Source organism: Girardinichthys multiradiatus, chromosome 12, assembly GCF_021462225.1.
Source record: "Girardinichthys multiradiatus isolate DD_20200921_A chromosome 12, DD_fGirMul_XY1, whole genome shotgun sequence".
Classification (NCBI taxonomy): domain Eukaryota; kingdom Metazoa; phylum Chordata; class Actinopteri; order Cyprinodontiformes; family Goodeidae; genus Girardinichthys; species Girardinichthys multiradiatus.
In genome coordinates, this window is record NC_061805.1 from 6,970,234 (window position 1) to 6,997,573 (window position 27,340).

The 27,340-nt window shown below is 38.3% G+C and overlaps 1 protein-coding gene across 1 annotated transcript in view; it reads right to left on the bottom strand.

The window, feature by feature from the left end:
• Positions 1 to 27,340, bottom strand: part of galnt9 (polypeptide N-acetylgalactosaminyltransferase 9) — a 173,367-nt gene that overhangs the window by 57,646 nt on the left and 88,381 nt on the right. Inside the window, exons 5-6 of the mRNA XM_047380147.1 lie at positions 11,721 to 11,918; positions 2,325 to 2,442 (exon numbers count right to left, since the gene is read on the bottom strand). Coding sequence (XP_047236103.1) covers positions 2,325 to 2,442; positions 11,721 to 11,918 — 316 coding nt within the window. The remainder of the gene's footprint in view (positions 1 to 2,324; positions 2,443 to 11,720; positions 11,919 to 27,340) is intronic.

The following is a 27,340-nucleotide window of genomic DNA, read 5'->3' on the forward strand; positions in this document are numbered from 1 at the left end:
TCTTAAAGCAGAGAAACACACGACATCTCCATTGAAAGTGCTTTTAAAGTCAAAATATAAATCTCACAATCAGTCCCAGCAGAACTGTTTAACCCTCCTCCAACACAAATTATTGGATTTCTAATTACAGCTTTTGGTGGAGGCTGGAATTTAACTTTTCACGCATAACCATCCAGCTTTGAAAAAAAGATCTAATTAAAAGTATTTTTTTTTGCAGAAAACATTTCATTTTTTCTCCTGATACAGTGCCATTTAATTAAGTTAAAAATAAAAGTCAAAGCCTCATTCTAAATAGGAACTGTCACTGGTTGCATTGTAACGCCACTGTTATACTGTCCTTTGCAAAACTATGTAAATCCATGAAACGTTTTTAAATTTTTACAACAATATACTTTAGGGTGCTCTCCTAACATGACCTGTCAAGTAAAGCTGCCATGTCTAGGTAGGTTTGCATTTGTCCCGTAATAATTCCATTTTCTGGTAAGATGGGATATTGTTTTATAACCTAACCCTGCTTTAAACTTTTCCACAACTTAACTGTGAGCTCTGAGGCCATCACAGAGCAGAAGTAGATGTACTGACATAGATTTACACACAGGCTCTCTTTGCATATTTGGAGACTTCTGCAGGCAACTGGTTGCATGGATTTTATTTATAGATCAAGCACCCCACTTTAGAGTAAAGAGGGATGAACACACATTTCAGATTTTTATTTTAAATATTTTATTTTAAATATTTAAATTTCCTTCCACGTCACAATTATGGACTATTCTGTGTTGGACTATCACATGAAACCCCAATAAAATACATCGGGGTATTGGGAATAAATACCTTTGCAAGTCACTATAGAAGTTCACTGCAAAAGATCCCTCTATGACAGACAGTTGCTGAACTGGGCTCTCCTACAAGACATTAGGAGGAAGGTACAGAGCACCAGGAAGTCATTGACCCCTGGTCAGCCGAAGGTCCCAGTGGTCTCCGCACCGCGCCTCTGAGCTCCACCGTGGGTTCTCCTGGTCCCACCGCTGGCCGTCAGATCATCAGCTCCTACGTCGCCGGCCTGTTGATAGCCGGGTCTGCCGGGGGTGGCCTGCTGATCGCCGGATCTGCTGGGGACGGCCACTGGGCGGGCCGCCTGAACTCCGGGTCTGACGGGGACGGCCTCTGGGCCGTCCACCAGAACTCTTGCCCTCCTTCCGAGGCCCCCTCCTCCCACCGTGGTCGGGTTCTTTTGTTTTGGTTCTTGCCCTCCTTCCGAGGACCCTTCCGCCCACCCTAGTCGGATGTTTGTTTTGTTTTTGTTTTGTGGGCGTCTGGGATCCGCCCTTAAAGGGAAGGGCTATGTCATACCTGCTGGTGTTTTTGTTATATTACCTGGTCTAGTCCTTTCTTTTCTGTCTCCCTGCACCCCAAGCTGACACCTGTTCTGTGTTTTCCCCTGATTGCCTTGTCGCGTTTGTCATTGGTTCTCCCTGCTGTTCAGTTTTTGTATTTAAGCCTGTTTGTTTCCTTTGTTCCCCGCTGGTTCCTTATGTTATGGTAAATGGTAAATGGACTGAACCTATATAGCGCTTTTCCTGTCATACAGACCGCTCAAAGCGCTTTACACTAGAGCCACATTCACCCAATCGCACTCACTAACGCTCACACATTCATAAACCGATACGCAGATCAGTAGGCAACTTGAGGTTAAGTGCCTTGCCCAGGGGCACATCGACATATGGCAGGAGGAAGCTGGAATCAAACCCACAACCTTCTGATTGCAAGACGACTACTCTTCCTACTGAGCCACAGTCGCCTGTGTATTTGCGATCTCGTGTGTTGGCTACCCTGTCTGTGTCCTGACATGGATAATAAATACTCATCTTACCTGAAAACCTCGAGCTTCAGGAGTTCTTCCCTGCATTTTGTTCCATCAAAAACCCACCCATGACACAGGATTATTCCACCATTATCGAGACACATAATAGGTCAGAAGAGTTCTAAAGAGTTGTCTTCTCCCCAGGGAGAAAGATTTGATTTTATTTCAAGAAAAAATATGGATAAAAAAAGCACAGAGTGCATCAACAAATGGGTTAAAACATTAGATGTTCTGACAGGGCTCGTTCAGCCCTAAAATATTAAAATTATGTCTGTAGTCCAACTTTTCTTTACTTTTGTTTTCATTTCCTTTATCATGCCACTGCAATGTACACTTTTTTTTTGTCACTGCAAAGTACTTTTCTTTCATTATGTACAGTACTTTGAATTTGCTTGTTGCTGAAATGTGCTCTATATATATCTACTTGTCTTGCTTTCCCTTTTATTATAAGGTAGCCCCTTACCCGCATGCCCAGCTCGATGTTCTCGCCTCCGTAGACTTCCATGCCTGGATCCAGCAGGCCAATCTCACCAAAGTATTCCCGATCAACCACAAAAGAGCAGCCAATCATAGCTGGAGTCCTGCATAGCCAGAGAAAAAGGGATAAAAACCACATGTATTTAGCAACAACATTTTTAAGGACTTCCAAAATCCATCCCAAGGTTTTTCCACAGCAGTCAGATGATGTGCCTCTAATGTAAAAGTAAGAACTGAATCTGAGCTCCCTAATTTAAAGCTTAAAGTCTATACCTGCAATCAGAAGATCGCATTTTAACATTGCGTATAAAACAAAGCATCTTTCAGACTAATTTTGTTTTTCCAGGAGACTAGAAGCATGCGGACAACATAATGATGTTAATTATTTCACTTTATTACAGATGGCATGCTGTATCTATTTCTGCATTCTGTTCTGCTTTCACCTCAGCACAGACATAAGCTTTAGGAATTAAGCAAAAATGTGGACATAGCACAAAAGTTACTGAATTAAAGTTTTATAATGGGTAGGTAAAAAAATAACTAAAATGATGACTAAAATATGGAAAAATATTCTCTCAGTTATATGGTTTTCTTTTAAAATAAATCAGTTTATGCTGCTGTATCCTTAATATATTTGATCTAGGTTAACATAAAATTTTAGAGTTGACTAAAATTCTTAGGGTTGGGTTTGATTGTTTTTAATTGGATTTACTAAAGTAATTTTTCTCTCTAAATGTTTATCTTGTAGCTAGATTTCTTTGGATTTGCTCGACATAAGATTCTTCAATGGAGCACAAGTTTTGTTTGTATGAAAAAGTATTATGTATAACTTTAGTCAGTCTTCTTGACATTATTGAACACACTCATTTCAAACGAGGATGATATTGTCAGGGAGTGGTGTGGTGGTGGACCCCAGAATGCAGACAGCAGGCAGAGTTGCGGTGAGTAAAAATGTTATTAAACCAAAGAAACTCACTCACAGGTGGTGGCAGGCAGGCATGAATAGACTTGGCATGAACAGAAAAAATAATGGTCGGTAACAGGGAGCTATCATCGTAAATGTTTCTGTGATGACCAAACAGGACAAAGGCGTGTATAAGGAGCATGGTGCAGGTGAAACGGGGAGACTGATTGCATGGTGCAGGTAGACCGAATGAAGTTGACTACAAGAAGAGGCATGAGGGAAAACAGAAACAAAGCTCAGACTAAACATGAATACCAGGACAATAATCAAACCTGGAACATCTTTCAGATCTTAACAGAACACAACCTGAAAAGCACTCAAAACAGAATACAAGAATAATAAGAAACCAAACCAAAACAATGAACAAAAGCACCACCTGGAAGAAGCAGGACCCAAAAACACAAACTAGTGATCAGAATAAACAAAAACTCAAACATCCTCAAATCATAACAGACATGACCAAATCTGCCAAAGGATTCATCAATTTAAATTTGATTTCAGTAACACTGAAATGAAGAAATAGTAAGCTGAGAGCCTAATAACCCGGAAACTAGGTATGACCCGATCCAATCCCAGGATTTGGATGGGTTCTCAATGTGCAGGATGACAGGAGGTGTGGTGGGGCATTGACATCAGAACAATAATGGTGTATTAACTCAATGTAGCAATCCTGTTTTCATATTAGGGTTTAATTTTCTCACTGACATGCAGAACCAAACGGACAGGAGACACGAGAAAGTTTAAAAGATTTCTTTTTGCAACGCAGGGTGAATAAACGCTGGAAACAGGGAATGGGACCGAGACGTCTGTAAGGGAGAGATATGGTTAGTGCTGTGATTCCGGGAAGGATTTATCGGAGGTTTCATGAAGGCATGCAGAGCAGCTTGTGTTTCAGGGAGGAAGGGGTTGCTTTGAGGCAGGTTACGAACTCGGTGGATGCCTTGTAGTAGGTTGAGTTCAGTTGGGGTCTGAGCGATATATCAGCTAGTTTGTTGGAGAGCGAGCAGGCAGTGGCTGCAGCGGCAAGGTTCTGCACAGGATGGCTTGAGGGAAGAGTGTACGTGCAAAGAGAGGCTCACACCTACACAAACACACAATCGTAACACCTGTTGCTTTTACTCTTCTGGTCAGAAATGATTTCTGAGTCTTGTTAATACATTCAAATCCTGCAGCTAGAGAAATTTCATCACTAGATCACTTCCTTGACCTGCGGAGCCGGCTTGTCTTTTCACCTGATGAGGAGTGACGAGCACCTATCTTGGTGAGTCAGGGGCATAACTAGGGCTGAGCGATATGACAATCTAAGCTGGGAGGAAATGCTTAATGGTTTTAATAATTACCCTGCTAAGTTACTAGCTTTGGAACTCACACTTGCTGATAGTACAATGACTTGGTGCACAGACGAGTGAGTAAATGAAGATGGCTTCATCAAAAATACATAACGCGGACTATGAAAATCACACATTTAAAGATGAATGGACAGAAACATACGGTCTCTTACTGCACAACAGCGAGCAAACAAGTGTTCACTGTGAGTACAGTGGATTGTGGGAAAACACAAAAAGCTTTTCACTGACTGGGAGCCTTTCACTGACAGAGTGCCTGGAAGCTGTGGCAGAAACATTTTAAGATGGAAAAGCAGGGCAACAACTTAAGGAAAAGGTTAAGCAGTGACTGCGTGTCACAAGCACAACGAGGAGAGCAGAACTGTTCTACCAAGATGTACAGACCCAGCTCGACTGTCATTCAAAGTACGTTTCATATTGTTGCTTAAAGTGGATTGCACAATTCTGTTCAGCAGATGATTTCATTGGCATATAAATAATTGATCAGTAGTTAAAGAAATCTAGTGTTAATTAAATGTTAAATAAAGATAAAAGAAAATATTTTTGTCTCTTGATTTAAAATGTTGGGACTCCAAAGTGTGGATGAGGGAGGGAGTGGACCTTCTGCTATTGAGGCTAAACAATTCAATGAAAAATGCTTAGAGTACTGTTTATATTTTTTATTTTGCAAGCGCAGTGACTGAAGACTATAACATTAACAATCAACTCAGTGGAGGTCAGCTGTTTTAGTATACCGGTAATTTTTGTCTTAAACAAAAAAGTCAAACAATGTAATGCAGACATGGCAAAATAAAAATAAAAAATAAATTATGACTCAACCTCAATTTAGAAAAAGAAATCTACTGAAATATTCTATTATTAATGTGGAATTGTGGTAAACTTGATAAGACTAAATACTTCATTATTTGTTTGTAGATTTGAGCTTGAATGCCTTAAAAACGTCTGGTCTTCCTCAGGTGGACATCTGCGAGGTTTATCTATGATGGCGTATGTCACCATGTGCACTGAACAACACTGGTCCTTAACACAGGTCGTGTTTGCCTGACAAATCGGTTTTGTGCAGCATTTTTCCTAGTTGTCAGGACAAAAAAAGTAAAGGGGAGCGGCAAGTCATATAAGGGTTCAATCACAAGAAAATGTGAAGAACAAAAAATGCTTACTACCCCTTTGCTATTTTTTCTCTTCTTTGTTACCATTGTAATGCTTTTGCAGTTTAATTAAAACAAAGACAGATTCAGGTTAGATTGAATTAAAGACTACACGTCCTAAATGTCCTACTTCACAGCAAAGACCCAATAAGAAACTAAAGACTACTAATGACTTTTTTTTACATCACAGAAGCTTACAGGACAGCAGAAGAAAAGACAGTTTCACTCTGAGCTCAGGGTTTAGTAGGTGTCCTCTTGCCAAGTCTTAAGGGTTTCGGTTGCAGCCTTTCTACAGGGAGCATTATTATTGTGGAGTGACCAGTGATTCTCTCAATTTATCTATCTAATATAATGCCTGAAGGGAGTTGACCATGCATGTTCTTACATACATAAAGACACTCAAGTGAAATGTTTAGCCTTAGTACGAGGGGCATGGCAGTATATAGCAGTATAAAGAGCTTCTGGGTCTAAATTGGGATTTATTGACTATGGACTAAGAGAGTGCACTGGGCCATATGGCTGTGAGTCAAAGTGAAAGAGGCATTTAAGCTCTGACTTCAGATAAAACACAGTTTGACCTACCACTTTTGAGTGTTATTTTGAACATCCTGGAAGAGTGGATCAAAAAGGACAGTACTAAAAAACCCTCAGAATGATGAATGCTATAGAAAGGCATTTTTACAGAACTGTTGTTCACAGAGTGTAAATGGCTTAAAATCACAGCGTTCATAGTTTGGTAAATGACTTGTATCAAATAAATTTAACACGCGCAAATTAGAACGTTTCAAAGAAAATGCAAAGCAAAAGTATTGCTAAAAACGCTGCATAGTTCTCTCCCACTTTCATGTGATTATAATTTAAAAAATGTAAGTAAACAAACCATATGTTGTGAAGTGCATTACATTGTTTATGCCTGCTAAATTACAATGTATGCTTGTGGTTCCTGACATAACAAAATACAGTCTTGTTTAAATTTTAAGTGGGAGACAAGAAGGTATTTAAGTGGTTTGGTTGTGCGGAGAAACACCAAGCCTTCTCTGTCTCATCCTCTCTCATACTTTTGACAAGCCACGTACCTTGCTATTTCATACACCACAAACTTTGTGAAATTGTTTGGGCAGAGCTTCCTGGCAGCATCAACTCGTTCCTTGTGTACAGACAGATTCAGCACTTTAGCGGTATAATCCTAGCCTTGCTACAATGGTTTTGATTCTTCTTCAATCACACGAGGCATGATGTCGTGAAAACATCCTCAAAGTAATAGAACAGTCAGCAGTGAATGCTTAATTTACATTTTGGAAATTGTAAGTAGTGTAAAAGTAGCTTCTGTCAAAGTTCCATGTTGTTCTCATCTGGAAGGTGATCAAATACGCAATATTAAAGCAATTGCCCCTACTAGATTCAATTAACTGAAGCCAATTATGTGAATAATTAGAGCCATCTGTTTCTCCTAAAAAACACAAAACAGAGGCTAAACACCCTGCATCTGAAGTGCCTTCAAGGATCACCTCATAATTAGCTTTTTCTGAGCTGAGATGCTACAGCAGCAATCCACCATACAGGAATAAACTAGGCAAAGAAAAAGAAATAAGGTGTTTATTTGACAAAAAGTTAGATTACTATGTTATGTATTAGTGTTAAAACGTGAATGAAAACAAGATTTGGTGAGTTCTAATACCAAAAAAGTTTCTCTCTGTTGCTAGTGTTGAAACGCTTTACTGGTTTTACTGATCACCGTCACATGGTTTGGTTATTTTTATTCTCCAGATGGTAAGCCTGCAGGGGTCATTCATGCCTTGCCCTAATAACTTTACCCACTGCTTGCTGTATGAGTGAGTTATACATGTATGGGATAGAGTAAAATAAATTATCCAAGATTGAGATGTACCAATCATAATTTTGTAGCACGTTTCTGGTCTCTTTGACATGCTGATGCTAATTTTTTTTTCAAAGCCATCTTCCAATCTATTACAATAATTTACATCTATTGCAATAGATTGGAAACTGGCAAATATGGCAAAAGCATATATACACCAAATTTTTATTTATTTATATTTTTATTGTAATATAAACATACAAAAAACTATTTGGCTTATTTTTATTTTTATCCATTTTTTTCTGGGCATATTCTCAACAGGTGTTTCATCTGTCTCCCACAAGGATAAAGTAGCCAAACTTTCTGCACCCTTGAATAGCACTGAACAATTTAAAAAAAATCTGATTTTTTGTTTTCATGAAGACCCATTTGTAAGAAAAAAATCTTTGATTTATTGTCAGATGTGCTGAATCGGTAAATCATTCAATAATTCATTGTAAATACACAGCAGCCTTAACAAGCCTTTCTATGATTGATCATTGATATGATCATTTATATCAGGACCAGGGACCAGGGACAATGTCAGAATGTGTGAAAGAAAGCAGCCAGTTTTAGCATTAACATGGAGTTTTGATGTTATTTCAAAAAGCAAAGACAAAATGATAAGAGAGTTTAGCATTTTGCGTAGGAGATAAAGGATGTCAGTTCAAAAGGATCAAACAAAGCACTTTTTTTTAATATGTCCTGCCTTTCTGCTGAACTCTAGCTCACTGTGTAGCAATGTAAATGGACAGCTGGCGTGTTACAAAACCAAATACAGTGCCTTGCGAAAGTACTCGGCCCCCTTGAACTGGTCAACCTCGTCACATTTTAGGCTTCAAACATAAAGATATAAAATTCAAATTTTTTGTGAAGAATCAACAACAAGTGGGACACAATAGTGAAGTGTAATGAAATTTATTGGATGTGTCAAACTTTTTTAACAAATAAAAAACTAAAAAGTGGAGAGTGCAATATTATTCGGTCCCCTTGCGTTAATACTTTGTAGCGCTACGCTTTGCTGCAATTACATCTGCAAGTCACTTGGGGTATGTCTCTTATCAGTTTTGCACATCGAGAGACTGAAATTCTTGCCCATCCTTCCTTGCAAAACAGCTCGAGCTCAGTGAGGTTCTCCACAACAGTATTTCGGACCTGCCTGGTGTGTTCCTTGGTCTTCATGATGCTCTCTGCGCTTTGAACAGAATCCTGAGACTATCACAGAGCAGGTGCATTTATACGGAGACTTGATTACACACAGGTGGATTCTATTTATCATCATCAGTCATTTGGGACAACATTGGATCATTCAGAGATCCTCACAGAACTTCTGGAGTGAGTTTGCTGCACTGAAAGTAAAGGAGCCGAATAATATTGCACGCCCCACTTTTCAGTTTTTTATTTGTTAAAAACGTTTGACACATCCAATAAATTTCATTCCACTTCACGATTGTGTCCCACTTGTTGATTCTTCACAACACATTTGAATTTTATATCTTTCTGTTTGAAGCCTGAAATGTGACAAGAGGTTGATAAGTTCAAGGGGGCCGAATACTTTTGCAAGGCACTGTACATGTCAGTTCAACAAAATATGTACAGCTTTTGGGATTCTTCTAGCTCTTTATAAACACCTTAATTGTATAGACAAGGTGAGATGAGTCTTTTTCCTGCAGTACCCATTCCCATACCTAAGGATGGTGTCACTGCAACCTGGTAACCCTTGGGTATGCTGTGTTCACAGATCGAACAAAAAAATGTATTGTTAGTTTCCGATGGGTCGATCACCTATCTGGATCGGTCAAGCATCAAATCAGCTAGTCACGCCCAGGGTAAATTTGTTGGTGCATCTTTGTTGAAGATGATTTCCTTCTAAACAACTGGTGTGTTCTGGCTGTAGTTTCAAGCTGAATTACATCTTAATGTTAATATGGGAAAGAAATGCAGACATTAATTTACATAAATTCTATGCAGGTTTTATGCTCAGGCAAGTGTCTTTCTGAAAAATTATGTGCATCTCTTCAAAAATGATTTTAGGCTGTATCATCTGGGCCATACAAGAATGGTGCACATAAATTGTAGTGTGGGCCTTTTGCTTTTGAAAGACTTTTCTTTTCCAATTGGGAGATCGTTATCATTTTACTTAAGTTGAGTTAATTTAGTTAGTTGTCTATTTTTCTCTTACACTTGGTTGCCATTTCCATAATATTTTCACTCTGTCTTTTCCCTTTTAGCGTGCTATCAGTAATTACAGCAGTTCCAGATGAGAACCTTTGTCTATCTCTGTCACATCTCCCAAATAGTTTCAATCTCCTGTACTCTTAGAAAGTGACAGTTTTGATCATTCTGGCATCCTTTCATAATTTTTGTGTTTCAATCTAACCAAACAACCAGAAAATGCCTTTTAGACTGACCTCTGAGGATGACAAAGCCTCTGTCACCGATAGACACAAACCCTGAGAAAACAAGCGACATAGTGATTTCCAATAGAAATCCACACAGTCGCTACACTTCAGCTGGCCCCTCAGGCGATCCGTCTGCTGGCAACCAATTGTCAACAGGGAAACGGATCTGACTTTGTAGTGTCTGAAACTCCTCTTGTACTGCTTGTGCACCATATGCCATGTAGCCGACGCCCTGCAATCCTTTATTTTTATAGAGCTTTGAAGAGACAAAATTATTAGCTTGCCAAACTGTCATCAGATTCTGAGTGGAAGAATTTTGTATGGAGAGGGTACAGTTTGTTTATAAAAATAGCTTGGAATTTGTTTTTGTTTTTTTTTGTTTTGTGTTCAAAGTTAAAAAGTACATGGAAATATAAATTTTTCTGTGATAATGAAAGAATCTTGGTGGGTAAGCATCGGAATGTCTTGTACTTGTAACTTAGATGATAGCAATATAAACCACCCTTTTGATTCCAATAAGATATTAATCAGCATAAAACCTTTGGCTTCCTGAGTCCATTTTACAGTTTTGGCTCCTGCCAAACTCAACAACTTGACATTTTTTTATTGTCCATTTATACATTATACAGCACTGTAAAACAGTTGCCCGCCTCACAGATTGTGTCTGTTTTTGCTTGTTTGACAAACTCAAATGTTTCAGATCAATCAAATTGTATTTTTAGACAAATATAATCTGAGTAAACACAAAAAATAGGATTTCATTAGTAAAGAGAAAAAGCTATTCAAACAAACCTGGCTCTTTGTGAAAAAGTAATTGCTTCCTAAACTTAATAACTGGTAACTGGACAATCCCACCCATTCTGGTTTGGTAACCTTTTCCAGACTGATAGACGTCAGTGACGTTTGTGACTTTCTTTTCATCGGGGCTTAGTGTGTTACTTTTTGAGACCTTTAGGCCTACTTCATACTGCCAGACAGCTCAGGTTAACTTTGTCATATATATATAAAATTTTGTTTGATGATGAAGAAATCTGTAAGGGGGGGATACTTTTTACAGCACTCGTTAATGACTCTTGTACAAAATGTATTTTGTATTGTATAAATAACTACACAAAATCCATATCCACCATATCCAGAGACAGTATGTGGCTTTCTTAGCAGCTTTCACACTTTAGCACAGCTTTAAAACAGTATCCTTACTCTTACTTACAGCTTGTTTCCTCCTCATACGGTGGACCTTGTGCTTTCTCATTTCTGTTTAACCAAATCTGGATTATTTTGAAAAATAATATAATAATATGGTTGCACTGTTCTTCAACTGGGGGTTGAAGGACGGGACGTGTGTGTGTGTGTGTGTGCGTGTGTGTGTGCAGTGTAGGTCTGTGTGGCCAAGGGGGAAGTATGTCGGGGGGGGGGGGTCTAATGAAACTCACAATTACACAAATGACACCTCAAGAAAATGGCCTCCTGATAATGCATCAAAATGAAAATGTTAATCATATTAATTAGACAGCTTACTACAGGAAGGCTTTTTGTGTGCAGCATGCTGAACTACAGATCCCCATAGTTTGACAACTCTATATGAATAAGTCATATCCCAAAGCTATCCATATTTCATCAAACACCCTCATCTAAAATGGAAGCTGTTCTCTAGCTCATGCCCTCACCTGATAGGGGCTGTCTCATCGCCCTTGTCCAGCCACTCTTGTGGAGGGATGATGTACATGCACCATAAACCCCAGTTGTAGCCGTGGGCAGCATTGGCATACTGCTGCACCTCAAAGGTGTTGTACTTGATGTTATCTATAGCAGGAAGAATAATACGCGTGTGATCCTCCTTCATCCGGGTCAGAATGGGTTCAGCCCTTTGGAAAGAAAATGACAGCAAAATGTTAAAAGCTGACCTTTTTTAATAACTCATTTAGAAGCTTCACAGCACAGTTCAAAAAGGTGAATGAAGGGAAAGAGAAAAGCAGTTGGTACTTGGCAAATTATAGTGTGATGCTTACTTAATTTCTGTCATCCGAACATTATATTTCTTAACTGAGATAACCTGTATTGGAGCAAAAAAGTGAGGCTGTCCTGCAGAAACTGGTTGGGACAAAATATCTGTCACTGTCAAGAAGAACAGATAAAAGAGACTGCAGCATCTGAAATGTCATTGTTGAGTGAGAAAGTATAACACTGGTGAAGCAGTGCAAAGTTTAAAATATATATATGGGATTGATTTTAATAAGTTTAATCAAGGAATAAACTGCGACTCAGTATTAGCTCGGATCGGTATTCGGTAAAAAACACTGGATTGGGTCATCCTGAACTTCAATTGCTTTTCAGTGGCAGGACTATATAGAAATAAGAATATTTTCAGCATTCTACAACACTTCCAAAATGTTTAAAAGTCTTACAAAATATTTATTCTATAGAAAAACACAAGAAAAACAGTCAATTTGGCTAACCTTTCTATTTAGAATTACTATTTTTCATGTGGTTTTCTCGAAATATAGAGAAAAATATTTTATCACACAAAACCAAACTCAGCATATTTATTCATGATTGGGAGATAACAACATTTTGTTTCACATGAAAAAAACTATTTTCAGTCAGTCAGTCATTTTCTACCGCTTATTCCATAGTGGGTCGCGGGGAAGCTGGTGCCTATCTCCAGCAGTCTATGGGCGAGAGGCGGGGTACACCCTGGACAGGTCACCAGTCCATCACAGGGCAAAACTATTTTCTTGAAGGAAAATAATTTTTGAGCTGGCAAAATTGTTGTAATTGGTGCAAAAATCAGTACTTCTTGTCCTCCATTCAGTTTAATCACTCAGTATTATTGTGCATTGGACTAAGTTATTTAATGTTTGTGCTTCTACAGGGCTTTCATAAGCTACACGTATGCAAATGCATCCCATTTAAGCACCATTTATAAACTACATAATCCATACTAAACGGCCAGGACAGAGTTCTAGTTATCTTGAGAAAACTTCACTACATTTCTCCTTCTGGGTTGAACCCAAACAAACCAGGAAAGAATAAAACAAATTTCCAAAACAGTATTTTGGCTTCAGCTAAAGACATTGCAGTGAGAAATTTGGACACCGTAACAAAGGAATTAGAATATTCCAGCACAAATTTGTTTGGATTACGTATTTTAAGGATGGAATTAATGCAGTATAGAATGTGACTACTTGTGCAGTAACAGAAAGATCTGTTGAAAACCTGCATAACCTGAATATTATGAATTAAAAGCCAAACAGTAATCAGTTTCTGTCAGTTATTGTTTTATGAATACCTGCCTGGTGCAGTGTTGTCTTAGACACACCTGCCAAATGAAAATGGAAGAAGTAAAGGCCTCAAATGTCTTTGGAAATGTTGAAGAAAACAGTTTAACTGCGTATCAGGCTGCTGTCAAAAATGCTAAAACCCAGTTTATTTATAATTTGGTGTTTGAGAATATGAGCAAGCCTCGAACTCTTTTTAATTCTCTGTGAAGGACACAGTACTTAAATGGTTTCAGTCCTACTTGTCAGATTGGAGTTTTTCTGTCCAACTTGGACAGTTTTCTTTCACTGGGGTCCATTTAAAAAAAAATCAAATTCTACTTTATTGTTATGCAGATGACATCCACATTTATTAACCTTCATAATCTGGTGGAGCATAGTTTATTGAAAATCTGCAGAAGTGCTTACATGATGGTAAAATATGGATAAAGCTGAACTTACTTAGCTTAAATTAAAATAAAACAGAGGTCACTGGGTTTGAGAAAACATACCTGCTGACAGTATGCAGTACTGCTGCTGGCTACTTGGCCTCATCAGGCAGTCCTTTTATAAGGAATCTCCAGGTTCTTTTTCATAACTTCAAATTTGACAGACAGTTCAGTGCAGTAGCCTGGCCTAACTTTTATCTTCTAAGGCTAATTAGCAAAGTCAAGCCTTATTTTCCTCGTTATGCCCTTGAAAGTGTCATCCATGCTTTTGTCTTTTCTAGACTGGAGTAAAGCAACTCCCTTTATAGTGGGATTAACCAGTGTCTTCTCCACTGTCTCTGTGTGGTCCAAAGGTTTGCTGCCCGCCTATTAACGGAGACAGGACGAGCTGTGAACAAATTACCCTAATATTGCTTTCTCTTCACTGACTGACTGTTTCTTTTAGAATTGTTTATAAAATTTTACTTTTAGTTTTGAAATGTTTAAATGGTCTGGCAACTCCTTATCTTTCTGAGCTCCTACATAGTTATCATCCTGGTAGAGCTCTGAGATCCTATGTTCAAACGATCCTGGTTGTTCCAAGACCTCCATTTGTGACTTGAGGAGACAAAGCCTTTTCAACTGCAGCTCTGCAATGGTCTCCATCTTTCTGTGAGGTCTGCCAGAACTCTTAATGAATTTAAATCTCTTTCAAAAACTCAACTTTTTACACTGGCTATTAACTCAAGAGAGCATGATCAGTAAGCCAGTCCTTGCATTGTCTTTTGCCGTTTGTCATTTATTTTATTGTTTTTTTATTGTGTTGTTATTGTTTACTACTTTTTTTTAATGACTTGATTGCCATATGGTATGTAAAGCACTCTATGAATATTTTGATTTGATTTGGTATTGAAGAACCATAGACGAAGGAGTGAATTCACACACTGACGTTTTCAAGCTCTACACACATACAGAATACACAAATAACTTCTCTCCAGAATACAAGAATTTACTAACAAAAAACATCAACTTCCAGTTAAAATACCTTAGTCAACAAACCCTTTAACTAGGGCATTAACATTCAACTAAATGACTAAGTAAAAATGAAAAGAATAACAAAAGCTAATAAACTACAACTTAAAAAACAGCCATAAAAGCATAAAACTCAAATCACTAACTAAATTGATGCAGGGATTCCACAGATCAGTGTGTATATGAATATGTAAGAACCAAGGTCTGTTTTGAGGAATTTGGAATGAGGCAAAATTAGCTTTAAATTAAATAAGAGCAACAATTGGTATGTGTTCAAACCACCAGTTCACAATGCAAAGCAGAAGGGAAAATAAAATATTATTTTAAGGAAATAATATTTTATTAATAATTTGCTGAATTAGAAATCAACAACATTCTGGACAATTGATTATTAATGTTGTGTTAACTAGCTATCACAGAGTAATGGACTACCTTAAGCAGATATAGACTCACAATAGTTGTGATGATGTCACATGGGGACTTAACGGTTTAGCTACAGACAATAGCGGCTGCAGCACTATTTGGACACCCCTCTAAGTTCTCTTTAAAAAGCAGAGGTTTAGCTTTAGCATTAGTGATTACAGAGACACAATTTAGCATGTTTAGGGGACTATGCAGATGTATTCTATACAGGATAGTTTGAGGCGATAAAGGGAAAACAGTGATGAAAATAATAAGCTCACGTTACCGGAGAAAACCAAATAAATAGCATAAATGGCAGTTTGTTAAAATAAGAAAGAAATAATACTTTTCCCTGTGGAAAAGCTAACTATCTCCCAAGAGGTTAATTTTATCAGGAAGGCCGACTCAGTTTATCTAACCCAGCTCTTAAAATACAGTAACAGATGGATGGACCTTCTAGCCATCTGCTAAGATCCCAAGTTTCAAACTGCTTCCAGTTACACACCCAGTCGAACTGTTCTGCAACCAGTCAACTAGCATATAAAACCATAATGCAAAATCCAACATATGTAAACCTTTAACCTGCATTTTCATGTTTATTAAAAAAAAATATATAGACATTTAAAGCTGGAAGTGCAAAACATCATTTTGTACATTTTGTTTTGATTAAGAAATTATAATTTTCTTAAAAAAAAAAGCTTATCTTCTTTTACACTTTTCTTTATTCAGTACATCATTAGTAGTAGCAGCATTAGGTCTGTTAACTGACCCTTCAAAGGCCACATTGCAGTACTGCCAGAGATGTGATCCTATTGAGAATTAAATACCTACATTTGATGTCTGCGTCTTTTGGTTTCTCATCAACACCATAAGCCGTTCAATAACCTCCTTCAGCTATTTAAAACTTCTGTTCAGACCAATAAGTCATCCTTCTCGTACAAGCTAAATTTGTTAAATCTAATGCTGAAAAACGATCTTCGAACAAGCTCCTCTTAAATGGAAAACACTGCAGGATATACCCCCTCCACACACACACACACACTTGAATGGAAATGAATGAGTAACCAATGAGTAGTGAATGAAAACTCAGAGAGTAACATTTTGGCAGTCCATGAAGGACAATGCACATTTCTCTCAATTTTTAACATGTAAGGTAGCGTTCTTTACTGTTGCGTGAGGTTTACTTAAGTGCAAAAGTTAACACTTGCACTTTAGAAAGTTTTATACGCCTAACAACCTTGGTGCCACATTTCTCCTCAACTCCTGCAAAGGAGGCTGGTTTTCTTCAAAGTCAAAAAGATGTTTTGTACATAAGAGCTTTTTCAACTTGCAACAGAAGTGCTGTTGACCTACCCTGTCCAGCTAAAGAAAGTTAACTTTTATAAAAGTGTCAGATAACTGTTTTTTTCCCCCATACTTTTTTCCTTTTTTTCTTTAAGTGAAAAGTCTGTCAAGGTTTTCACTTGTGCTCAGCTTTTTCTCTGAAAAGAACACTACAGTGCACCAAACACTTTATATAAATCATAAATGAGCTCTGACGTTGAGAAATCAGATGAGTAAGATTAGGTATTTAAATAAAAGATATAACACATTATAGTCAGACTTCCATGAAGTGTTCAGGAAATTAGGGCAGAATTTGGAGGACGTTTCCAGCTGATGCAGCGAAGTGAGAGCAAAGTGTAAAGCAAGCAGCTGCCTAATACCCTTCTGCATCTCTGCCTTTTGTGTCAGTGCCAAATAAACATAAGATAGCATCACTAAATTACATATTTCACACAAGTCAAGTCAAGTTTATTTATATAGCGCTTTTCAGCAACAAGGCACTCAAGAGCTCTACAATAACATACACAATTTGGTCACTTCATAAGTCACGCTACAACATACTTTTTTAGACATCTTGAAAACATCTGCTGCATGACCTCTGCAGTTTTCACTACTCGAATCAACCAAAGCTCAAATATCGCGGGAGTGATAACATTACCCAATCTCACACCAGGCCATACTGTCTGTGTTGATGAAGATCCACTCATCTCAGCAGGCCAGACTCTTAAAACTGAGAGTTAAACTGACAGCTTGAACTACTTTCTGATTACTACAACTAATAATTATCGAACCACTTGGGGGCACTCATAAAGCACTGGAATGTAGTTCCCAGATGGTCAATTGATCCTTATATATGAAAAAAGGAGATTGTTACATTAGGACAAAATGAATATACTCAGTCCTGATGGAGTAGAACCATGTGGGAAAACTAACTGCAGACGAGTGAAGAGTTTGAGCTGTATGACTAATGACGTATTCACAACGACATTTTGACCAAAACAGATTGAATGCTGGAAGAATGACTGTGTTTTAATTTACAGTTTTGTTACAAGCGGCCATACATCACTGAGCCAAATCACAGAAGACTGAGATAGTCACAGATTGCTTTTAAATCCCTGTGTAGGGTGCCGGTGTGTTAGAAGCTCTTGCTTTTCAGAAAACATTTTTTTCTGACTTTTTCTTCCTCAATTGCCATACCAAACACCATATTCATTTCATTATCTCACATTCAAGTTATCTCTGCCTTCACCTTAGGTGGTCATTGTGTTATGTACTGATGTCTGAGTTCTGCATTTGCTCATATTTTGTTTTATATATTTCTTGCAGTGGCGGATGCTGGTCTTTCAAGGAGGGGACGCTCAATTTCAAGATTGCTGATTTGCTCATTTCGCTGTCAATCAAAAAGGGATTCAGCCTCAGACAGATCATCCAATCATCATGCAGAAGCTGAACGTCCGGGCCAGCCGAGGCCAGCCCACTGCCCCATAGACCCCCAGAAACGCTGAGCGTCCGATGGGCGGGACAAAGCCCAGCATTTTTCCTTCGCTATTGAACTCACTGTCTAAAGCACTGTGATGCTTCGGGAATGAGTGAGAGGAAAGCCACGTTGTTACCAGTGATAAGAAGCTGATTTCTGAACAAAAGTTGAGCTAGTTGTAGCGCAAATTTAGTCAATGACATGTACACACAACAGTATATATTTGATCACATACTTTTTGACATTTTAGGGGAAGCTGAGCTTACCTTGCAGTCTTAGAGCAATCGCCACTGATTTCTTGATATCAGGCATGTGAATGAATGGTCAAAATGTACAATGCACTAAAACAGTCTGCAATTCACAATCTTAAAAAGATATGAAAAGGCTGATGCATACACAGGCAGTGTTTCATGTTTCCAGCAGTTAACAAGGATGTGACGGTAAAAAAAACAGTCATGTGACCCAGTGGTCCAACTTTAGATGTTTTATGCTCAATTAATGTAAGTTTTACAGTGTAAAACATTACTTACTCATGACAAACTCTTGGTTTGCTTTAAGATTAATGTTTAAAGGTTAAAGGTTTTCATAAAAAACTGTTTTTATTTTACTTCCTTTTCTTTATTTTACTTCTAAATAATTCATATTTTACCATCTTGGGGTACTATGTCATCAAATATTAGGCAGTAAAAAAAAGCTGTTTAACTTTATTTAAGCAAAAAACTTTTTTTTCTCAGATATTGACGATTTTACAGTGAAAAAATTCAATCAGAAGCAAACTTCCTCAGAATTAATTGCAGTGTGAGATGTTAAGGTTGACAGAACAAAAAAAAATCTAATACATTTACAAGAGGTTTTTTTTCATTTTGAAGAGAAAATGTATTTCAATGAGCTCACACATGGATGGAGAAAAATAGTTACAAAGAAGAGAGCTATTTTTTAATTTTGTGATTAAGGTCGAACTTGCAAGGAAAAATCATGGAGGCTCAATGAAAGATTTTAAATACATTCAATAATAAAACACGAACTGTAAAATTACATTTTAGTAGTATCATAAATTTTAATAGTATCATAAATGTTATGTTATTTGATTTTCATGTAAAACAACAAGTCTTCCCAACTTTAGACAAGTACGGAAAGGTAAAATAAGTCCTGCAAGTTTTAATTTGCATATATTGAGTGCACATGGAAAATAAATGAATATGGAAAGTGCTTTTAACCATTTTAAATCTTTGACTGTGCTACCAACCACTGTAAGTTTTGCTCCCAGTCTCACAGAGTAGCTTCGACATGCATATTTAGAGCACATAATAAAACTGGCCAGTCTTCTGCCTCCCATGAAAGAAGGTGAATTTCAAGAAGGTAAAGCGGTCTGCACAGAATTTCAATTCATTAGAGCGTCTGAATTCACCTGGAGCACATAGCAGCTTTCAGAGGGAGGGTCTTAGAGTGCAATGTGAGAATCTGCACTCATTCAAACATTTTTGGCCCTGGATGTGGTTAGATGCTAAACAATTGTGAAAACAGCATACATCTGTGTGTCTTCTATGGTTTTGGAGGTCAGCCTAGCCTGGGTTCTGAAGCTCTTAGTATTGTTAGAGCTTTGTCATTCACTTCAATTCAGCTACTCCAGCACAAAGAATGATGGGAACATAATATACTTTTGCTAAGAAAAAAAGCTATGTGCAATGAATTTAAAGTATCTCTGCACCTGTATGACTGCTAGCTACTAAGTACTGTTTCATATTTACAAAAACAATATATTGTGTCCCACAAAAGTATGTATACACCTCACATTTTTTTCACTTTAAAATCACAAGCTTCAATGTATTTTAGCAGGTTTTTATATTATATATCTAATAACACAAAGTAGAGCATTTTAATGTAAAAAATTAATTGTAAATGATATCTGATTTTCAAAGCTTTATGAATATGCACATGTAATGAGTCTCCTTTGATCTAAAAGGGCAAAATAAAATCCAGGGCTACTAACTGGGATTAGAAATCACCTAATTATTAAATACATTTCGACTTTGCGTACTTTAATCTTGGTATAGAATGAGCTGTTCTGTAGAGGCCTAAGAGGTTTCTTCAGCACTGACGGAAGCAGGTCAGAGTTGATGAAAGAATGGACAGAGCTCAATACAGGGAGAAAACCTGTTAGAGGCTGTATACGACTCAACACTGGGAATGTTCATCATCCAGTAGGACAGCAACATACAGCCTGAGCTACATTGCAATGGTTTAGATCAAAGCGTGTCCATGTGTTAGAATGGTCTAGACAAAGCCCAGACCGATATCTGGACTTTGAATAGAAAAAAGACTTCCTCTTCATCTAGACTGACAGAGGTTAAGGTATTTTTCAGGCTGTTCCACGCTGTGTCAACACCTTGGCAAACCACTGTAAAATATAGCTAAGAAATATTAGGTACATACATACAAAACTGGAGGTTGATTTGACTCAGTTTTATCTTGATAAATTCCCGTTTGTCTTCAGATATTCTTACTCAGTCATAAAGGCAGTGGCATGTTCAAAATTAATCAAGGTCCTGCTATCTGATGCATGACACTTATTACAACCTCCCTGAAATGACAATATTATCTTCAGCATATAGTCAGCATTGAGCAGATGTTACTCTGGTTAACATTAATTGTTAATAACCGAAAATTTAACTGGAGAAGCCAAATAAATATCAATTTCTCTGTGCTTCTGACCAACCACAGTATTTGAAGCTATGGAAACAGTTGGCCCTAATTATGGCAACCCTTGCTTTCTACTAATCTGCTTATTTACAGCATGCTACTGTTTAGAAGAATAAAAAGATGGTGTCACAAGGTTAAATCATTATCAGGTGTTGGCAGGGATGGACTCATAGTTGATGCAATACCACAGTAACCATAAGCAACAGTTTTATATCCTCATACTAAAAGCAAAGCAGAGGTGTGGTATTCAGACTCTATAGTTGCTGTGGTGAAAACCACCTGCCTCTTAAATCTTCATGAAGCAGCACGGTGTGAGGGAATGGAAAACTGCTTTCAAATGCACCATACAGCACGATGCAATTATGTTTTCCTTAATAATAAGGTAAATCAGCAATACAATCCAGCTGCAAATGTACAGCCCCCCTAGAGGGAAAGCCTTTGCCAATGAATCACAGTGCTGCAGCTAAGAGCTGACAGTGCTGTCTCTGGCTCAGTATGCAGAGGCAGTGAGTGCAAGGTCATTGAGGGAGATTCACCACAACATCTCAGCAATCATCCATCTCACTTATCAATGCATGTGCCATGGTGAATAATCATATTATGATAAATATGTATTCTATCCGTTCTAACAAACAGAAACTGCAGATAACACGAGTAAATCTCTCTGAATAAAGCAAAGCAGAATGTTTGCAGGTATACAACAGAAGATAAATTCACACACACACATATACATTACACATACACCCACGCTCTGATATAAAGCACCACGGATATGCTTCTTGAAGATTCCTGTCATCTTCTCCATCGCTGTATCCTTTCACCCAGCAGGTGCAATTGAACGGAAATCACAGCGACACTATTTTTCTTTGACTTCTGTAAATAAAATCTCACACAAAAGCAGATCTAAAGGCTGACATATCCACTTAGCTGGGTGCAGGTTGTTTTTTCTCCTCCTCCTTCTACTTTCCAGGGTGTAACCGACAGGTGCAGCCTTCGCAACTTTGGCTCATTAAGACTCATCAGGAGGAGATTAAAGAGGAGCTGGTTTCCTGAAACAGATGCCAGATTGCTTTGCTTACATGAGTGGTAATCAGGCTCTCATCTCTCTGTGTTCCTTGCTCCTTGAAGCTCTGAAACAAACTTCTCTTGTCTCCCATGACAGAAACCAAATCATTTTGTGTCCTAGTTCTGGACTCCAGTGATTTGCTTTTGGTTCCTAGCGTCTGTGTGGAGAATATCTACCTGGATCTGTGTCCTTCTTGCGGCCAGTCCTCCGTCCACCCTCCTTGTAACCAAGTTCAGAATCCTTACCTCTGCCTCCACTCCACTCACCTGCCTAGTGCCAACCAGAAACTCTGTCCATATTGACATATTATACAATAAATCAGTTTCTGACCTTTCACTGTTGTGTCATTGTTGCTTGTAGCAGTCTTCTATCTTAGAACATGACAGAACAGTCTGGCCAGCAACAAGCTCTTTCTGAACAAGGAATCCTTCTGGGACGTCAAAACTCCATCATACAGTCTTTGGTTGAACAACAAGCTTCCATAGTTCATGCCATTAATAACATATCTAATCAAATTCCCAATATAACAACTGGATTTTTTAATAACAATCCATCTTCTCCCCATAAGCCTCCTCCTCTACCACTGCCTTGCCCATCTCCCAGAGGCTGTCTCCTCCATTCTGGAGCCTTTTTCGGGGGAGATTGGTAACTGTTTTTAATGGAAAAATTTATATAAGTTATCATTGCTCAGTTTAAATCATGTTTATGTTTGAACTTCTACTCTAGCTAAGATGATTCTTTTTTTTTTTTTTGTTAGCGTGTAAAAGGGTTTGTGGAAGGTTAAGGAATGCAGTCTGGAGCGGATCACTCCCTGGACATGACAAGCTTATACCATATATGGGATTGGCCACTCTTTTAGGTTGAAATCTCTGTAAGAATTGGCTGAACCAATTCCTGCTTTTTGCTTGTTGGAATGTGAGTTGTAAATAAAAGGCTGGTGCAAGGATTTTTCCCTTTGTGAGAAGGAAGTCGCTGTTCTGGCAGAGGACTGTCTCACCCTTGCAACTCAAACTTACTTGGTTCACTTGTGTCTTTAATTACACTTGTCTGTATTTATCAGCTTTCTAACTATAACAGTTCTCTATTTCAGTGTACTCTAGTATTCAACCAATCTCTTTGCTCTTTTTCTGATGACACCAGCAAGATCACATGCTTAATCGGACTCCCTGCACGAGAAATCTTTAAGGTGGGAAGAAGCTATTATTATGACAGCACAGTTAATTTGTTTACTGACAATTTTGAAAGACTTTTAAACCAACAATTTCTCTGAAACTAAATGATGGAGTATCTGCCAAGAAGCTCCGGAATCTCAGACAGAGGAACAGATCGGTGGCTGAAATGGCAGCTGAATTCTGCACCATATTGGCCAAGTCAAGCTGGAATACACTTAGTGAAATTCCTTAAGATGAACCTGCGAGCAGAGTCGAGCTACAGACACTAGGTGATTTAATTAATGTGTCAATCCACATCAACAAGCAAATCAGAGAAAAAAACCAGAGAGAGACATCTCCATCCTCCTCGTGCCTCAAAATCTATTAATTCAGGAAGTACTGCCATAACTAAAGCGAGAATCAGTTCTCCTTCGCCCCAGCAGGGGGCTTCTGCATCCATGCAAATTGTCCCCAGAAGAAAGGCAATGCAGAATGTCTTCTGGAGACTATCTCTATTGTGGTTTTCCTGGTCATTTCATTGAAACTTATCCAGTCCGTTCAAGAGCCCATACCTGTCAGTGAGAATTTGGATAGTAGCATATGCTTTCCATCAAAAATAAATTCCCAGATTACAAATCCACTGCCTGTGTTAATCCAGATTTTTTTTCCACGTATTATCCTTCATTGACTCAGGTTTAGAACAAAATCTTATTAATCAACTTTGTTGATCAATGCTACATTGCAATCCAGGAATTAACCTCTCCAGTTTTTGTTTAAGTCCTGGATATTAGCTTACTTAAGACCATTACTCAGCAGACACAACCTCTCCATTGCCTGGAAACGATCATGATAATATTTCATTTTTTGTTTTCCATACACAAGACTCTTTTGGTAGGTGGATTATGTTTTTGTGGCCAGGGTGACCAACTGGTCCGACTTTCGCATTGAGTCCTGGAGCTCATCCTGTTTACATCGTAACTGCAGGTATGATTTGCCCTTCTTTGTCTCACATGGGAGCTGGATACTTCTTTGTGCTCAGACCCTGGATTGATTATAGGGGACTCACTATTAAAATTATATATTCTTTACCTCTTGTATCTCTTTTGAATCTGTCCACTTTGTGAAACATGACCTGCGCAATGCATACCATCTTGTCCACATCAAAGAAGGTGACAAATAGAAAATGGCCTTCAAGATCTGTAGTTCATTTTAAGTATATGGTGATCCCTTTTGGTTAACTAATGCTGCTGCTGTTTTTCAGGCTCTATTCAACAATTTTCTAAATGCTTTTGTCTTTGTCTACCTAGATGGTATCCTCACTTTCTCTAAAGATCCACAGGAACACAGACACAACAGACAAGTCCCCCAGATACTCTTAAATATTCTTTTCATTAAGGCATAAATTGTGAATGTCATACCACTTCTATAACCTTTCTTGGGAATGTTTACAAGGGTGGGCAGATTAAAATGGATCTCTGAAAGATTGAAGCAGTACAGAAGTGGCCCGTTCCTACATCCGGGAAGCAGCTGCAGCTGCTCTTAGGATTTCCCAACTTCTACCGAAGTTTCATTTGAAACCATTTGTATTGACCAGAGTCCTATGTCCTAAACCAGGGGTCTCCAATCTTTTGGTTACATGTTCCAAATTTGTCAAGTCAAAATTACTTGCAGACCATAAAATTATTATTTCTAAAAAACTAAAATAACAAAAGTTCTATATATTATGAACTTTTTTACCTGCGCAATAATCAGCTATGCATCCAATGATTTAATTGAGCAAATAAAGTAGTCATAGTTTTGGTAGGAAAATAATGTGGAAATCATTGTAAATCCTACAATTAAAAAGGGTTTTGCACGTTTGTCTTCATAAAAGAAAGGCATCCAGTTTGCTAATTCTTTGGACTCGACTGAAAAAACATAAAAAATAAATTATTCTCAGCTGTAAGAAAATGATTTAGGTTACTCTTTGGGTCAGGTTTGTTGTATTTAGCCAAGTTTAAAAAATGATTTAAAGCCTGCTTTTGAGTAAAAATCCTTAAATAGATGTGTTCCTATTTTCTATTAAATTAAAGAGAGTGCAAAAACGTGGTTACTAAAAGATAAATACTTGGTGAGAAACATTTTCCACTGTAATAAGATTTTACTCAGTCATAATTTTGCCCTAATTAAAAATAAAAAAGTTTCCATATGTATAAACCACCGGTGCTGGCAGCCCAAATCTGTGTAATTTTTTAACTGTAGTTGGGGCCACACAAAATTAGTTCTGCATATGGCCTTCAGGCCGCGCTTTTGACACGTCTTTTCTAAATTATGACAAAAGCAGGAAAAGCTATTGCTGCTGGTTGTCAAAGGTGTGTGTACATGTTTGTGAAGGTGGCAGCTGGGAGAAGAACAGTTCTTATGTTGGCAGCAGGTGAGCTAAGGCCACAGCCTGTTTGGCAGATGTGATGCTGGTGATGGGCCAGTATGATAACTAAGATGACTGAAAGCTGGGAAGCTGTGTGGAGGTGAGAGCATGGATGTGGGGGTAGAAAATGCACGTCTATATCTGGAAAGAACGGATTGGAAAACTGTTGTGGGAACCACACAGGTATCAATTATCATCTGTATCATTAGGCAATGATGCAGATTCTCATGAGGGCTGCTTCCTGGCTAGTTTGACTACAGTTTGACTACTTTCACCTTCAGGTCTTCAATTTCAGTTCCAAGATTCTGTTTTTTGTGTCACACATCTGGGTTCTTTTTTTTTTTTGGGATTTCATGAGATTTAGTGACAGTGGGAAAAATGTGGAGGAAAACCAACAACATGCTGGAAAAGTGTTGGTTAAAATGCAAATATGTGTTTGATGGCCAAAAACACAGAAAATAAATTTAAGTTGTTTTTGTTTCATCCTTGTGGGGCCCTGTCTGTGTAACTTGTTTCTGTTGTCAATGTGCAGAGTAAACTAATGAACCTTCATGTCTGCACCAAGCAAGCAGCTGAGTTTTATTGTCATGTGTTTGTACTTATGCATTAGTGCAACAGCAGCAGGACCTCCTCCCTGATGTTCTTGGTAAAGTTGACTAAAACGCCTTTCACCTGTTTGCCTGGGTCTCAGCAAGTTCGGTGTTCCTGCAGTAGACAACAGACAGACATCTATCTGACTCACAGGAATAATACAAATATGGTGAATTTCTGTTTTCTCTAACAGGCAGGGTTGTTGTCAGTGTTGCCTCACCTCTGAATAAGGTTCCTTTAAAGGATCTCATTCAATCCTCCCTCTGATGGCACCAGCTCAGTCCTGGAGTTTCTGGATTAATAATTTCTTTATTTAAGTATATTATACACCTGGAAACAAAGTCCACTATTGTTGCTTCCATATGTTAAATACTACATGCCATAACAGGACAGTTAGGAAAAGACTAAAGGAGTATAGCTTATTTTAAAGGCTGGAAAAAGGAAGCCTCTTCTCTGTAAAAGTCAGGTGCCTTTTATCAAATCTGCTGATTAACTGACCCTCATCAGTGTGAGCACCTCCATGAAAGCAGGAGTGTTTGGAGTTTGCTGGTCTGCAGCATACAGGTGTATGTTAACACAACACAAAGACAGAAAGACATCAGCAATGACATCAGAGAAGCAACTGTGGCTGCCCATCAATCTAAGAGGGAATTATGAGGCCATATCCACAACTACCTGAAGTCCATCGTTGTATAGAGAGAAAGTTTTTCCACAGTTGGATTTGATCATTTAACACAGCTGCAAATCTTCCCAGGAGGACGTCCCAGCAAAGTCACCCCAAGGTAAGAGTGTGCAATGATCAGAAAGAGAAATTACACAGAACTCAGAATATACAGGGCTCAGCTAGCATGTTAAAGTTTGTACCTACCGTCAGCCACAGTGGTGGAGAGATGGCGATGTGGGCTTGGTTGCAGTCACATGACCTTCGCACATGTGCCCTTCTATCTACCACAGTAATGTAGATTTGAATGTGAAGACATCTGTCTGACAGCTGAAACTTGAACCAAACTGGTTCATGGAGCCATGGGCGGTTCTAGACAGGGGCCAACAGGGACCAATGCCCCTGCAGAACTGCTCATGGCCCCTGTACTAAAGACTAAATCAATTTCTTATGATGATGTGCACTGGGACAGAAACCTTAGCTTATTGGTCGCTTGGACCAATTTCATTTTTTTCCTTTACAGTTTTACTTTAACAATTAATTAAACATTAAGGTGATGCACTCTTAGCCTCAGCCTTATTGAGATAGGATCACAGCTGTCATCTGCTAGATCAGGCGTCTGCAACCTACAACTGCAGAGCCGCAAGTGGCTCTTTGGTTCACTTCATTGATGAAATGATGAAATATTGCCCTGTTTTTTATTTTGTTTCATTCATTCATTCATTTTTTAAATTTTTTTTATTTTTACCGTGTGCTGTCCGGCAGAGTAGCACTCAAAATTGTTGTCTGAGG